At 42.5% G+C, this 16,092-nt stretch overlaps 1 protein-coding gene across 1 annotated transcript in view; it reads left to right on the forward strand.

Annotated features, from left to right (window-relative positions):
* The window catches only part of cep350 (centrosomal protein 350), a 54,461-nt gene that overhangs the window by 33,813 nt on the left and 4,556 nt on the right, over nucleotides 1–16,092 (forward strand). The window contains exons 26-31 of the mRNA XM_056276861.1: nucleotides 77–240; nucleotides 2,113–2,235; nucleotides 6,508–6,746; nucleotides 10,372–10,571; nucleotides 14,907–15,051; nucleotides 15,686–15,846. Of these exons, the coding sequence (XP_056132836.1) occupies nucleotides 77–240; nucleotides 2,113–2,235; nucleotides 6,508–6,746; nucleotides 10,372–10,571; nucleotides 14,907–15,051; nucleotides 15,686–15,846 (1,032 nt within the window). The remainder of the gene's footprint in view (nucleotides 1–76; nucleotides 241–2,112; nucleotides 2,236–6,507; nucleotides 6,747–10,371; nucleotides 10,572–14,906; nucleotides 15,052–15,685; nucleotides 15,847–16,092) is intronic.

Here is a 16,092-nt window from a genome sequence, read left to right on the forward strand (position 1 = left end):
CTTCCCTTTGACGATACATTCACATGGCAAATGGTTCTCATCATTATCTGTCTGTGTTTTTCCATCCATCCCTCAGGAGGCTCCCATGTCAGAAACCCCTGTGTGTGAAGAAGCAGTCCCCAGCATGAGGCTAGCAGACAGGGATGTCTGTAGCCCCTCTCCTCCTCTCTCTGTCTCTGGCAGCGAGACCAGCAGCATCATGCAGAAGCTTAAGAAGATGCGCTTTCACATGGATGAAAAGTAATTCCTCTTTAAGTCTTTGCACTGATTTTCAGTCCATTCCGATATTTCTTCTGTTGTCCTTGTATTGACCTTTTCTCCCTGGCTGGACCTCAAAAGTTTGGCTAGTGTTGGATTTCCTCTGCTCCTCTTCCTCCATCATTTTTGACCACCATGACTTATTAACAAAGCTTGCAGCTTGCCGCAGGTATCCTGCAATAGTGCCTCGAAGAATTTTCTCCTCTTTAAAGGGTCTTTATGAAAGTGTTCCCCAAGTTACTTCTGCAAATAACTAACAGGGTTTTCTTGCCCCCGATCACCAATCCCAAAGAACTTGACCATCCAACTTTTTTTCTATAGATCGATGATTAGTTAGCTCAGCTGTGGCTACTACAGTAAACTAGGCTAAGTAGCTGAGTAGCTCTTTTAACTAAAGACAATAGAGACCTAGTGTTAAACATCTATGTCTCTGTGTCAAAGTGCTGCAGTGTGGATGTGAATATAAGCATGCTCCATGTTGTTGTTCCTCTTATACAAACAAGCATCCATACTATCGCTCTGCTACCATCCTCTAGCTCCAACCAAGTACATCCTACAAACTGTCCTTTATAGGTCTCAGTCTCACCTGTCAATCACAGCAAAATCTAGCTGACAACTGTAGCAGTGTTGAACTTACATAATTGCATGGAAATAGTTTTAAACTGCATGAAATGTCAAACTGTAGGAATTGCTGAGAAATTGTAGCTTGGCTCATAGCTTGATCAGGTGATTGGAGCGATTCTTGTGATGCACACAGCTCTCCCCTTCCCTTAATTTGACTTTGTTAACAATTGGTGAATTGTTCAACGGCTTAGGATTTACTGCTTGGACATCAATCCCAGTTTAGACCCTCTACTGAATATTCTCTCTTTGTAATACTAAGACTTTCTCAATCTTAATGGGTTAATACTCGTTTTTGTTTGCAGCAGTACATTGTCTGTAGTTTTCCGTTGAAATGCTAACTTGCTTTGGGCTTTTAATGATCCATCCTTATGGCTTTCCTAACTCCCTTGCACTCCCTTGTCATTCTTGATTATCAAAGTCCCCGTTGTTTTATTAAAGGAAAGATTGTAATCATGCATGTCTTTTATCAGCTAAAGTTTATGAAGGTGAAGATGTAATTAGTTCACTTAAAGTATTATTTTTAACCAAGGAAGTTTACACATACAAGGAACTTGACTCGGTGGGATGCTCACAGAAAGAACACAAAGAACAAACTCTAAAATAGGGAAAACTAAAAGAATCATGGAGTATGTGAGTCAACATCAAAACAGCAAAGTATGTGGCAAAGTATCAGAACTAATGACTGAACATTAACAAAATGAGCAAACAAGTTAAACACTTTTTAGTGTTGTAATCTTTTGAAATTGCTCTTATAGGGCAACTGATTTAGGATCAGAATGAGCAACAAATCACTTTTTTAACCCCTCTCACCTCGAGAATTCACATGGCATTTATTTCAAGTAATCCAGAAACACATATTTGTTAGTTCCCTCCCTCCTACTGTAGGCTAGCTTCGTAAGAAATCATAACCACAACCTGGTTGGAAAGAGATTGGCTGATAAAGGTACGTCCCAACACAGAGCCATGGTAGAGTAGCAGCCTTCTTTGTCAGAAACCTGGAATACTGACATTTGACACTGCAATAAAAAGAATTTGCTCATGTTTTTCTTTTCTCTCCCTCTCTCTCTGCTCGTCTTGTGACACATCTGTCCTTTGTGTGTTGTCCTGTCATTCCTCTATCTGTGTCACTTTTGTTTTCCGCTGTGTTTGATGTGTGCATGTCCATGCCCATCTGTTTGTGTGTGTGACTTTGGTGTCTTTTCTCTCTGTCCGTGTCTGTGTGCGCTGTAGACTCTGTTCTCCTGTCCACTGCTTTTTCTCTGTGTTCACGGCCCACCACTGGGCCTCCCTCAGTGTCTGTCTCCCCAACCTTCACCCCAAATTCCAGCTCTTTATCTACAACCACTTGGTCAGGTACTGTACAGTGCTCTCTGCTCTTTTACCTTGCCCAGCCTCACCCCCTGCCCCATGGAGCATGCTTTTGTTCAGCCACTGCCACTGGGATGTGGGAGGGGGATGCGGGGGTTTGTTGATTTGTTTGTTTTTCTTTTTTCATCCTTTTCCGGGAAGGAATTGGGGGTGCGTTTGAGTTAAAGTTTGACAAGAAGCACCCAAGGAATGCAGCCTTGTTAAAATGAGCTGATTATTTGACTTTTGATGACTTTTTTTAGCATGCAGTGTAAATATTGTCTGCATGAAAGCACATCATTGTTAAGAAAATGTGGTAACTATCTTTATTTGAACAATGGTCATCTGTAAAAAGAGGGAGTAGGGGTCATTTCTTGGTACTCAAAATCAAAGGTCAGGTTCATTTTAACAGGACTCTTCCATATTGGAGAGGAATGTCAGACTAAATTCTGGGTTACCACCAATTTCTATGCAGTGTGTACTTTGTGACTCTTCCTCTCTTTTTTTCCCTCCCTCTGTGACTTAAACTCCTTTCAGAATGTATGAGTGTTTTGCAGTGGATCTCTTTAATGTCCCTCACATTGTGGCCACTGGCAGCTCAGCTCCAGCCCAGTCATTGAGATAGTGTTTGGAGAGTAAACCACACTGAAACTTGTAAAGGCTTGTATATGTTCCCTTTACGTACGACTATGAACACATCCATTTCAAAAGGTGTACCCATCACTGCCCACATACTTCCATGCATACCTCCATTGTTAAGCAATACATCCACTAGAGGGCAGTTCAGAGTCAAAAGTTTCTGACAACAACAAACACCACGATGATGAAGGAGGTCATTTTAATGTACCTGTTAAGAATGAGGCAAAAGCGGAGGCAGCGTTGTAGATGGCGGTAGTCTGTGAAGCCATTAAATACATCATAGATGTGTTCAAAATATCTCGCCAACTCGCACAACCTCTCCTCAAGGAGTTCCGCCATTTTTTAAATGTCTTCGTGTCTTGCTGGTCTCACTTGAACTATTGGCAACACTGCCCCCATGATTTTCGGTGGTACTGGTCCGTTTGGTCTGTATCTTTAAGCTTTCAGAAAACGTGCACAAGTACTGACAGATTGAACGCATACGTATTTAACAGTGAACATATACATGAGGCTTAACAGGTAAAAGACTTAGTATCTTTATCAGAGGGCAGAGCAGATACAGAATGCTTTATCTGCTTAATTAGCTCTGTAAATCTTCACTCCTCCCATTGCTTGGGATAGGATAATAAGTACAGATGGCTTTTAGGTCTGTAGGAGAACACATTACACAGCAGCCGAACCTGACTGCACTTTTTTGGTAGATGCCTGTAACTATATATGTATATAGCGTTTTTTCCCGAAACCATCAGTGGTGTTGTTATGTGCTCAACTAATGAGGAGCGGAATATCAACACAGATACAGCAAAAAAATTTTAATACATTGCATATATATATATATATAACCATAGCTTAATTGGAGCTTGGTCTGCATCCAGACCAAACGGCAAGCCAATCTGGATCCAGCCCGTATCTCATATTATGAATACAGTACGTTTCTATTTTGTGTGTTGTTGCTACCAAGTCCACACATTAATGTTACACCAGAGAATTTTCTTAGGGGGTGGTGCAAAGCTGTTATTGCACTTACAGTAATGTAACAATTGTAGTTCGAGTAATGCTATCTTAACTTCGCCTTGTTCACTGTCTCGCCTCTGCTCTGTGTATGTGTGTGCACGCATGTGTGTCAGGAGGGGCTGAGCCCCACCCGCGTTGAAACACAGAGAGCAGAAGAGAGAAACTAGTGTGACCATAAATTACAATAACAAGTAGTCTATCGTTACACGAGTTTTTGTTAGGGTTAGAGCCAATTAGAGGCAGAGCAGGGCAGGTCTTCACAGAACATTATAAAAGTAATAACTTATAACAAAAGTTACAAGTGAGTTTATTAAATGTTGTTCTATCACCAAATGTTCTGGACCTCTGAATGAAAATCAGATGCGGACCTTTGAGTAATAAGTTTGAGAACTTCTGATATATACACTCATGAGCCAAAACATTATAACCACCTGCCTAATGCTGTTGGTCCTTTGTATGCCTCCAAAACAACACTGACCTGCCGAGGTATGGACTCTACAAGTCCCCAGAAGGTGTCCTGTGGTATCTGGCACCAAAACATTAGCAGCAAACTCTTCAAGTCCTATAAGTTGTTAGGTGGAGCCAGCATGGAGTGGACTTGTCGGTCCAGCACATCCCACAGATGGTCAACCGGATTGAGATGTGGAGAATTTGGAGACCAGGGACATCTTGAACACTTTATTACTCAAACCATTCCCTAACAATGTTTGCAGTGTGGCAGGGTGCATTATCCTGCTGAAAGAGGCCACTGCCATCAGGAAATACCATTGCCGTGAAGAGGTGTACCTGGTCTGAAATGATGTTTAGGCAGGTGGTACGTGTCAGATTGACGTCCACGTGAATGGCTGAACCCAGGGTTTCCTAGTAGAACATTGCCCAGAGCATCATATGCCCTCCACCGGCTTGTCGTCTTCCCATAGTGCATCCTGGTGCCATCACTTCCTCAGGTAAACAGCACACACATACACAGCCATCTACCTGATCTAAATAAAAACAGGACTCTTCAGACCAGATGACCTTCCACTACTCAAAGGTCCACATCCGATGCTCACGTGCCCATTGTAGGCACTTTCGACAGTGGATAGGGGTCATCATGGGTACTCTGACCTGTCTGCTGCTATGCAGCCCCATATGCAGCAGGGTGCGATGCACTGTATTGTGACACATTTCACCCGTAACCATCATTAAAATGTTCTGTGACTTGCACCACAGTAGACCTTCTGTCGGTTTGGACCAGACAGGATAGCCTTCGTTGCCCTAGCGCATCGATAAGCCTGGACGTTTATCCCTCCTCAGACCACTGTCAGTGGGTACTCACCACTGCTGACCGGGAGAACTCGACAAGCCTTGCCATTTCAGCGATGTTCTGACCCAGTTGTCTGGCCACAACACTTTGGCCCTTATCAAAGTTGCTCAGGTTTTAACTCCTGCCCATTTCTCCTGCATCCAACACGTTGACTACGAGAACTGATTGTTCGCTTACTATCTAATCTACCCAGAAATTGACATGGGCCCTTGTTTGGAGATGGTCACCTGTGAGTGGTCATAATGTTTTGGCTCATAGTGTATGTGTGTGTTTGCAGTAAGGTACATATCATCACCTTCTTAAAATAATGGCCTAAGTCATATTTTCAAGTTTTTCAAAAAACGGAATAAACTGACAAATTTTGTTTCAGTTTCAGTTTATTCTCGTCACCTTCTTAAAATAATGCCCTAAGTCATATTTTCACGTTTTTCAAAATACAGAATAAACTCAAACTGAAACAAAATTTGTCAGTTTATTCTGTTTTTTGAAAAACTTGAAAATATGACTTAGGCCATTATTTTAAGAAGGTGGTGATATGAATTAAATGGTAGCTAAGATTGCCATTGGAAAGTAATGGCTTAATTGCTCAGGCTAGTCAACATGTTATTTATATTTCTATATTTTTCTTTTTATCATTCGGCCTCCTGGTCAGTAGAGTACTATGAATGGGAGAGGACATATCAAAGAGACACTCATGGAGCTATGACTGATGCTTGAGGTGCTTCTTTTGTCAGCCTAGGTGGTTCTGAAACTGACTGATGCTGTATGTGTGAGGTGTGTATGACTGTACTCAACTGAAGTTCAACCCTTGGGTTTTAACCTGATGCATGATTCATACCTCAACATCTTGGCTTAATTTTCTAGCTGTTTTTATTTCTTGTGTGATACATCGTTACCTTTTGCTTTTTAAGATTGTTTTTAGCATACTTGGGCACAAGGAGCCAGAATGGTTATTACCGCTAAAATAAATAAGGCAAGCATGGTGTGGATATGTGTGCCTGTGAATGTGTGTGTTGGGAAGTGGTTTTAGGATGCGTTTGCAGTGAAAATGGTTTGTCGAGGTGGTTTGGGTCTGCTTGCTTCTGCAGTGTCAAAATCACTCCATCTCTTCCTCCTGATGTTGATTATCCTTTTCCTTCTCTCTCCTCTCTTTTCCTGGCTGCTGTTATTACACCCTGTCTTTCACCTCAACACTCCCCTACATCCCTTCCCCTCATATTTACTCCTTCCTCTCTTCCCTCCCTCCCCTCTTCATCCATGCACCACACTCTTGTCTTTCTACATCTCTCTCCCTCCATAATGGCGGCCCTTCTCCCCAGATTCCTGACTAAGCGGGAGCAGCAGCTGATGCAGAGGCGGCGCCATGCAGAGGAGCTACTGGAGTGGAAGCAGCGGCTGGACCAGGAGGAGGCTGTGGTCCGCAGAATGGAAAAGGAGGCCCTAGCCACCTGGGACAGAGATCGGGAGGCCTCAGAGTGTCGCATAAAGGAGAGCTCCGACGTCACCCCCAGCTCTAGTCACCACCGAAGCCCAGAACACAGGACCAACAGCGAGAAAGGTGGCGGAGTCTCTTCTCTTTATTCGCAAAGAATTTCTGGCAAAGACATCATTATAGTACTTAAAACTAGAAAAGTGCACTCAGTAGATTGCAGATACCCGCCAGATGTATCTCTCCTTCTCTGGTGCTCGGCCTTAGCTGAAAAGGCAACTGAGGAGTTAGCACTCAATTGTGGTATAAAACATGCTTGTCAAAGGTTGAATAACTGCAACAATGAGAGGTCATTGACCATAGTCATAACTGCACAAAATTTATTAGGCTGGCTAGCTCAGTGGTATGCAAGATTAGCAGCGGGCAGATAGAAGCACACACAGACAGAAAAACCAGAGTTTTTCCTGTCATTGTAAGACTTTTTGCACAGTGGCCGAGTCGATTGAACGGGAAATATGGAGGAAAAAAACGTTTTTTTTATTTGCAACACTAAAGCTAAAAAAAAATCTACCTAATAAAAACGTTTTACTTGTCTGTAGATGTGCAGCCTCCTAGGCGGGAACCTTGCATGAATGTGACTAAGTCTAATATGAACTTGCACTTCAAAAAGAAAAGGTTTGCTATGCAACCATTTTGCTCTAACCCGAACCCTTTCTTTATTTTCATAAAATAACAAAGCTGGGTGAACCGTTGACTCGTGCATGAGTGACTCACATCTACAGTTGACTCGGGCGGCGACAAGAATATACAACACTTCCTGTTTTGACTGCAACCTAGAAGAAGTTGTTCCTTTATAACTTTTAGGAGAGACTAAAATGCCCTTACTGGGCCTTCATACCCAGTATACTTTGCAGTCAGGAGAAGCATCCCCGATGCTGAACATGACATGGTATAATTTCTAGAATTTCTTAAAGTTCATGGTGGGAACAATTCTGAAGTTAGCTCAAGGAGAAAGTTTAGGGAAACATTAATAATGATATTTAGCGGCTGATTCTCCATTCTTGGCAGGTAATAAAATACACCTCTGCCAAATAATGCACCCACACTGTAACTTTATTTCCGGAGATTTATGAATCAAATGGTTTTCCAGCACATATTTTGGGCCGTTTTGGCTCGACAGTGCGAATTTTATACACTCAATCTTCTCATTCTTTCAACTGCTCCCATTAGGAGTCACCACAGCGGATCATCTATTTCCATCTCTTCCTGTCCTCTGCATCCTCCTCTGTCATGCCAGCCACCTGCATGTCCTCCCTCACCACATCCATAACCTCTTTTACTCTTCCCTGGCAGCTCCATCTTCAGCATCCTTCTCCCGATATACCCAGCATCTCTCCTCCACATATGTCCAAACCACCTCAATCTCGCCTCTCTTGCTTTGTCGCCAAGCCGTCCAACCTGAGCTGTAACTCTAATGTGTTCATTCCTAATCCTGTCCATCTTCCTCACTCCCAACGAAAATCTTAGCATCTTCAATTCTGCCACCTCCAGCTCCGCCTCCTGTCTTTTCGTCAGTGCCACTGTCTCCAAACCATATAACATAGCTGGTCTCACAACCATCTTGTAAGCCTTCCCTTTAACTCTTGCTGGTACCCTTCTGTCGCAAATAACTCCTGGCACTATTCTCCACACACTCCACCCTGCCTGCACTCTCTTCTTCACCTCTCCTCCACACTCCCCATTACTTTGAACAGCTGGCCCCAAGTATTTAAACTCATCCGCCTTTGCCACCTCTACTGCTTGCATCTTCACCATTCCACTGTCTTCCCCTATCGTTCATGCATAGGTATTCCATCTTGCTCCCACTGACTCTCATTCCTCTTCTCTCCAGTGTATTCCTGCACCTTTCTAAGCTCTCCTCAACCTGCTCCCTACTCTTGCTACAAGATCACAATGTCATCCGCGAACGTCATAGTCCACGGAGACTCCTGCTGGATCTTGTCCATCAACCTGTATATCACCATTGCAAACAAGAAAGTGCTCTGAGCCAATTTTTGATGTAATCCCACCTCCACTTTGAACCCATCTGTCACTCCTACTGTACACCTCCCCACTGTCACACTGCCCTCATACATATCCCGCACCACTCTTACATACTTCTCTGCCACTCTTGATTTCCTCATACAATACCAGACCTCTCTCAGCACCCTGTCATGTGCTTTCTCTACATTCATAAAGACACACTGTAACTCTTTCTGACTTTCTCCATACATCTCCACCAATACTCTCAAAGTAAATATCGCATCTGTAGTGCTTTTTCCTGGCATGAAATCATACTGCTGCTTGCGTTACCTCTCCTTTTAACCTAGCTTCCACTATTCTATCTCATAACTTCATGCAGTGGCTGACCAACTTTATACCTCTGTAGCTACTATAGCTCTGCACATCACCCTTATTCTATTATACATTTAATAATGACCTAAAATTAAATAATAGGGGATGCATTACTCAGCAGCAACAGTCAATTCTGCCGAATAATGCATGCACCCCTTAACACTCAGTAATTACATTTCAAATCAAAGTTGATAGAACTCAAATGGTTTTATCAGCACATATTTTATTTGATCAACTTTGACAGAGTGAATTTGAAACCCCACGTTCATTTTTCCACATTTAACAATCTCATTTTAGTATATCTGAAATCCTATGCTTAAAAACACATTGACAGAGAACACAAAAGAGTTTGCCCTAAGAAATATTGAGAGATTAATCAAGGAAACCTTGTAAAGTTCAGACAAATCGTATCAAGGAAATGCTGAGTCTAAACATTCAAAAACCATAGACTTATTATCATTTGTCATCATTGATGAACTTAACAAAGAAGATTATGTCGTTTTTAAATGGTAATTTGTCTTAAAAATCAGTTCCATTAATTTTACAATGGTCATTTGTGTTATGGTATCTAAACAAACCATCTGTCAACAGGGAAAATAAAAACCTCTTGTCTACGAGATCGGTCTCTTGAGAGAGCTCCAGCCAGCTCATAGCGGGGTCTGTGAACGTGATTGGCTGGCTGGTTGCTAGTTTGTGGAGCTTCTCGACTCCGAAAACGTTAAAGCAATTCGATTCGCCATCAATTTTCGGAAATTGCCTATATTTGAAATCTACACAGTTGATTTCTCACCTCAAAAATTCTCAGAAGTGCATTTAATAATGAAATAGCGTACGAAAATTGTAAAACCGTTGTTAGCCTGTTTCTCTGCTGCTTTGATGCTTGGCCCTCGGGAATCTTCGGACGGCAAGGCACACTGGCTATGGAGGCCCAGCAAGGGAAAATAGTCTCTCCCGATCAGAGTCAACTGTAAATGTGAGTCGCACATGCGCATGGTTGAGTTCGGGCAGTGACAGAAAGTAGCTTTGGTCAAGCAAGCTAGAGAATGAATGAAGAGAGGGCGCAGATATAGCGAGAACAGATGTTTTTCGAAAGTTTTGAATCCCCACAATGACAAAAGGTTGTTGATCATACAGTCATAACAATGCACAAAAAATATTGGGCTAATAGGTCCTGTAGTTTGCGAGATTAGCTGCAGGAAGACACACACACAATTATCCCAATTACATTATAGAAAAATGGTGATTTTAAAATGGAATGGGGCAAATTTATCATTTTGGAATGAATTTGATGGGCATGTGTCAGCATTCATCTTGGTTAAAAAAAAAGACAACATATTATTTATCCATTTTTGCTTATCAGAGTTTGTGAGTGAGGAGGACTCCTCCCCAGTGACACCCGTGTCCAGTATCCACACAGAGAGCTCAGTGTCCCAGCTCCCAGAGAGTCCATCCATCGCGACACCTGCCTTGGTCCCTAAAATACCCTTGGCCTCAGCCCAGATCAGCCCCTCAAACTACCCCCAGGATTTCACCTCTGCTTCTCTAACACCCAGCAAACGAGTAAGTACAAATGCTGCGTTGGTTTTCATTAGTCTTTTTTTTTTTGCCTTGCAAAAAATAAATTCTCAGAGGATTGGGGAATCCTTTGTGAATAGTACACATTGCTACTGTAACTCTAGTTAATGATCATGGCAATTTGCATATGAAACCGATCATTGCCATTGGTCGTTATGCCACTGTATTGTTTATAAGTATGGGGATACCTGCAGTCAGTTGGAACTGAAGAGGTCCCTTAGATGAGTGATGAAACATGTCTCTAAATAAATGTTGTGTCCAGATGAACTGATTAAACTTTCTGTGATTTCCTTACCTGGATTATTGAGCATGTATCATGACATTTTGACTCATTTTGGCGAGGATTGCCTTAAACTTGTACATGAGTACGAACAACCAGCACATAAGATGGCAGACTACAGGAACCACCTGAGATTCAGCCTCAGGTGCAGAAAGAGCGGAATTACACCTAAGAGCCTGCAAATGAAATCTTCTGTCGAGGGCTACTAAGCTAACAAGATACTCCAGAAGGCACAGAGCCAGCTGTTGAACGAACAAGTGAGACAAACTAATTTTGCCATCGACGCTTTGAAAGCTGAACAGGAGCAGATCCAACAGAGACTCACATTGCGTCTAGATGAGACCACTTTCCAACGTGTGATTGAGTTCACGGAGAGGGCTTGTCTAGCGCAACACAAAGTCGAAAACCAGGCAGCAAAAGATACACAACCTACTTACTGCATGCTGGAGACATCAGCAGACATTGGACAGCACCCTCAACGGCGAGCAGAGAGACAGACACCAGGCACACATCGACGATGTCAACGTGGGTGAAGAACCTGTCTGACAGACAACTCACCCAGGCGGAGAAAGACATCCTTGCTAAGGGCCTAAATTTTGCTGTCGCGCTGAGGCAAATCCCACTAGTGGAACTGATCACAGCTACGGAATCAGTGATCCGTAAAAACAATATCAAGGACCCGGAAGCAGAATAACTGGGGAGGAAATTTTCAGTCTGCTTCAGCAAGGTGAAGCCGCCACCAAACAACATCAGCAGAGATGAGAGGAATGCACTCAAAACTCTCAGTGAGAATAACAACATCATCATCCTTCCGGTGGACAAAGGAAGATACACTGTTTTATTAAACCAGACAGACTGTCGTGAGAAAGTTATCACATTACTTGGCAACATGAATACTTACGAGCCCCTGAAACGAAATCCAGGCAAGAAAAAGGTGACAGATTGTCTGAAGCTGTTAGATAAGGACAATGCTATTGACAGAATTTTGTACCATAGATTATACCCAGGGGAAGCTACCCCTAGTCTGTATGGTTAACCTAAGATACATAAACAGCATGTGCCATTACGACCTATTATTAGTATGATTAACTCAGTGATCTATAACCTCTCACGTTTCTGACATCTATTCTTAACCCACTGGTGGGCAATAATGAACATCACATTCAGAACACTATTGATTTTGTGGATAAGGTGAGGGGACATCATTGTGGAGGGGGATGAAACAATGGTCTCTTATGATGTTACATCACTCTCTGTATGAAATTACAAAATGAACCCACCCTTAGCAATAGGACCACCCTTAATATTGACCAAGTGTGTCTGCTCCTGAAGCTGTGTCTTCAGTCCACGTACTTCAAATACAGGGGGCAGTACTGTAGGCAGAGGCATAAGTGTGCTATGGGTTCCCCAGTCTCACCTATAGTGGCCAACTTGTATATGGAGGAAATGCAAAAGAGGGCTCTGATGTCCTATCCAGGTGTCATCCACCACCTGTGGATGACACCTGGTCTAAAATTAAATCTCAGGATGTATCACATTTCATCGACCATATTAACTCTAGACAACCACATCAAGTTCACCAGGGAGGTTGTGAAAAATTACAAGTTAGCCTTCTTAGACTTTTAAATTGCAATTGGTGATGGGGGACATTTGATTGTTGATGTTTACTGTAAGCCAACACATACTGATCAGTACTTAAGGTTTGACTCTCATCATCTACTGGAGCACAAACTAAGAGTCATCAGGACGCTGTACTACTGAGCTGACAACGTCCCCACTGACACAACTGTTTGGAAAGGGAAGAAATCTCACATTAAACAGGCCCTGGTTACATTTGATAATCCTAACTGAGCGTTTGTCAAAGCCAGGAAGACACCCAAACAGTGCACCAGCCAGTGGAAGAGAGGAGAAGGACAACAGCTGCCTAAGCATAAACTGGTGATGATTCCATCTGTGGCGGAGTTTCGGAACAGTTAAGATGCATACACTACCGTTCAAAAGTTTGGGATCACCCAAACAATTTCGTGTTTTCCATGAAAAGTCACACTTATTCACCACCATATGTTGTGAAATGAATAGAAAATAGAGTCAAGACATTGACAAGGTTAGAAATAATGATTTGTATTTGAAATAAGATTTTTTTTACATCAAACTTTGCTTTCGTCAAAGAATCCTCCATTTGCAGCAATTACAGCATTGCAGACCTTTGGCATTCTAGCTGTTAATTTGTTGAGGTAATCTGGAGAAATTGCACCCCACGCTTCCAGAAGCAGCTCCCACAAGTTGGATTGGTTGGATGGGCACTTCTTTGAGCAGATTGAGTTTCTGGAGCATCACATTTGTGGGGTCAATTAAACGCTCAAAATGGCCAGAAAAAGAGAACTTTCATCTGAAACTCGACAGTCTATTCTTGTTCTTAGAAATGAAGGCTATTCCATGCGAGAAATTGCTAAGAAATTGAAGATTTCCTACACCGGTGTGTACTACTCCCTTCAGAGGACAGCACAAACAGGCTCTAACAGGTACTATTTAATGAAGATGCCAGTTGGGGACCTGTGAGGCGTCTGTTTCTCAAACTAGAGACTCTAATGTACTTATCTTCTTGCTCAGTTGTGCAACGCGGCCTCCCACTTCTTTTTCTACTCTGGTTAGAGCCTGTTTGTGCTGTCCTCTGAAGGGAGTAGTACACACCGGTGTAGGAAATCTTCAATTTCTTAGCAATTTCTCGCATGGAATAGCCTTCATTTCTAAGAACAAGAATAGACTGTCGAGTTTCAGATGAAAGTTCTCTTTTTCTGGCCATTTTGAGCGTTTAATTGACCCCACAAATGTGATGCTCCAGAAACTCAATCTGCTCAAAGAAGTGCCCATCCAACCAATCCAACTTGTGGGAGCTGCTTCTGGAAGCGTGGGGTGCAATTTCTCCAGATTACCTCAACAAATTAACAGCTAGAATGCCAAAGGTCTGCAATGCTGTAATTGCTGCAAATGGAGGATTCTTTGACGAAAGCAAAGTTTGATGTAAAAAAAATCTTATTTCAAATACAAATCATTATTTCTAACCTTGTCAATGTCTTGACTCTATTTTCTATTCATTTCACAACATATGGTGGTGAATAAGTGTGACTTTTCATGGAAAACACAAAATTGTTTGGGTGATCCCAAACTTTTGAACGGTAGTGTATATTCCAAACACTGCATCTCAGTTGCTTTCAAACCCCAAAACACGATGCGCCAGAGATTGGTCGACCACAAAGATCGGGTCCCCCAGCACAAACAGCAATATAGTGTACGCTGTTAAGTGCCAGGAGGATTGCAGTGACTTGTACATTGGGGAAACCAAACAGACACTGGCCAAGAGGATAGCACAACACAGAAGCACTAACACGTCAGGCCAGGACTCCGCAGTCTACACCCATCTACAGGCCAGTGGCCACTCTTTCAAGGATGAGGATGTGCACATCCTTGATATGGAGGAACGCTGGTTTGAACGGGAAGTCAAAGAGGCCATCTATGTAACGAGGGAATGACCATCCCTGAACTGAGGGGGGGCTAAGAGTACATCTGTCACCATTTTACAATGCTGTGATTTCAACTATTCCCCAATCTTCTATGAATGGTACACATGGCCATTGAAACTCTAGTTAATGGTCACGGCAATTTGCATATAAAACCGATTGTTAGTTTTGGTCATTATGCAACTGTGCTGTTTATAAGGTTGGGGGTATACCTGCAGTCAGTTGAGACTGATGAAGTCAGTTAGATGGGTGTTGAAACATTTCTCCCACTAAATGTTGTGACCAAATGGCCTGATTCAACTTTTTGGGCTTTACTTTTTACTCTGTAGGTCAGGACATGAATGGATAGGAAGGGGATTATTGTATAAACTTTATTGGTTGTCTGATTTGTTACTTTGTTTTATTTAACATGTAAAATGGAAGTCAGCATGGCCCTCTATCCTGTCAATTTGACATGGCTTATCAAATCCCAAACTAACCCTCCTTTTTCTCTCCCTTCTTCCTGCTGTGCAAACTCTCCAGTCTCCAGCCAAAGGCAACCTCAGCACTGCTGCTTCCCAGTCAGATAGTAGCAGCAGAAAAACCAAGATGCAGGTCCATTCTGCCTCCCTGAGCCCCATCCAGATACAGACCCAGCCCACCGACACCCCCACAGCCGCACAGACCGGTGAGTTCATCACACACATCAAACCCATAACTTTCTGAATGGATTGTAGATGATAGCTCTTCATCATGGCTCCCTGGGTAGGAGGGGGAAAAGGAGAGGAAGAGTAACAATGCAGCTGTATTGCTTGGCAGAGTGTAGTTAGGCATAATGTGATGCTGCCAGGAATGCATTATCTGAGCACTTACCTGATACCTAATCTGCTTAGCTACAGAATGCTATAGGAGGAGAGAAAGCTTTTCATTGCACCCAGGTACAGCACAAGCAGAGGCAGCTACATCATCTAAGTATTGGTGCTAACTACTTAGATGGCTCCTTTAGCTCTACATCTGTTTTTAGACATATTTCAGTTTTCAGTCTTTTTGGTCAGTTGCAATAATGGATAGCTATCAGATTTAGCACTTTAGTCTGTAATACTAAGCTTCCTAATACTTGGGATTTGTTACGTTCATTGTTTGCAAGTCAAAGCAACATGCATAAAAATGGACTTTATACAGTCGTGTTAAAGTATACCATTAGGAACTGGACTTGGGTTTCAGTGGTAACTAAGTTGAATTATTTTTTGCTAATCACTTAGCAAGTGATTTGTTTTGGCACTTATTTAGGATTCTTACAGTTATTTACCATTTGGTTTCAGAAACAATGTCTGACCAAAGCGACATAGAAAGCCGTATAAGGGCCCTGAAGGAAGAGCTGAGGAAACGCAAGTCTATGGCCCACCAGCTGAAGAAAGAGCAGAAGAAGAGGCACAAAGAGCGGCTGAAGGCACAGGAAGCCAGCCTACTAAAGCAACTACAGGTGTGTGTGTGCGTGTGTGTGTCAGAGAGAGTGAGTTTAGGATTGGGGTGAATTTTTGGGTTGTTTAATCATTGTTTGTTTGGGTTTTCTCAAATCAAATGCACATCACTCTGTTTATGTTTGCATGTTTGTGTGAATGTGTATATTTGAATGTGGGAATGGATGTGCATCTGTGTGTTTGTCCCATTGCAGCAATCAATGTACACACACAGTCGAGGCATAGCAAAAACTGGCACTCATTAAGTT

This window comes from Lampris incognitus, chromosome 3 (assembly GCF_029633865.1).
Source record: "Lampris incognitus isolate fLamInc1 chromosome 3, fLamInc1.hap2, whole genome shotgun sequence".
Classification (NCBI taxonomy): Eukaryota; Metazoa; Chordata; class Actinopteri; order Lampriformes; family Lampridae; genus Lampris; species Lampris incognitus.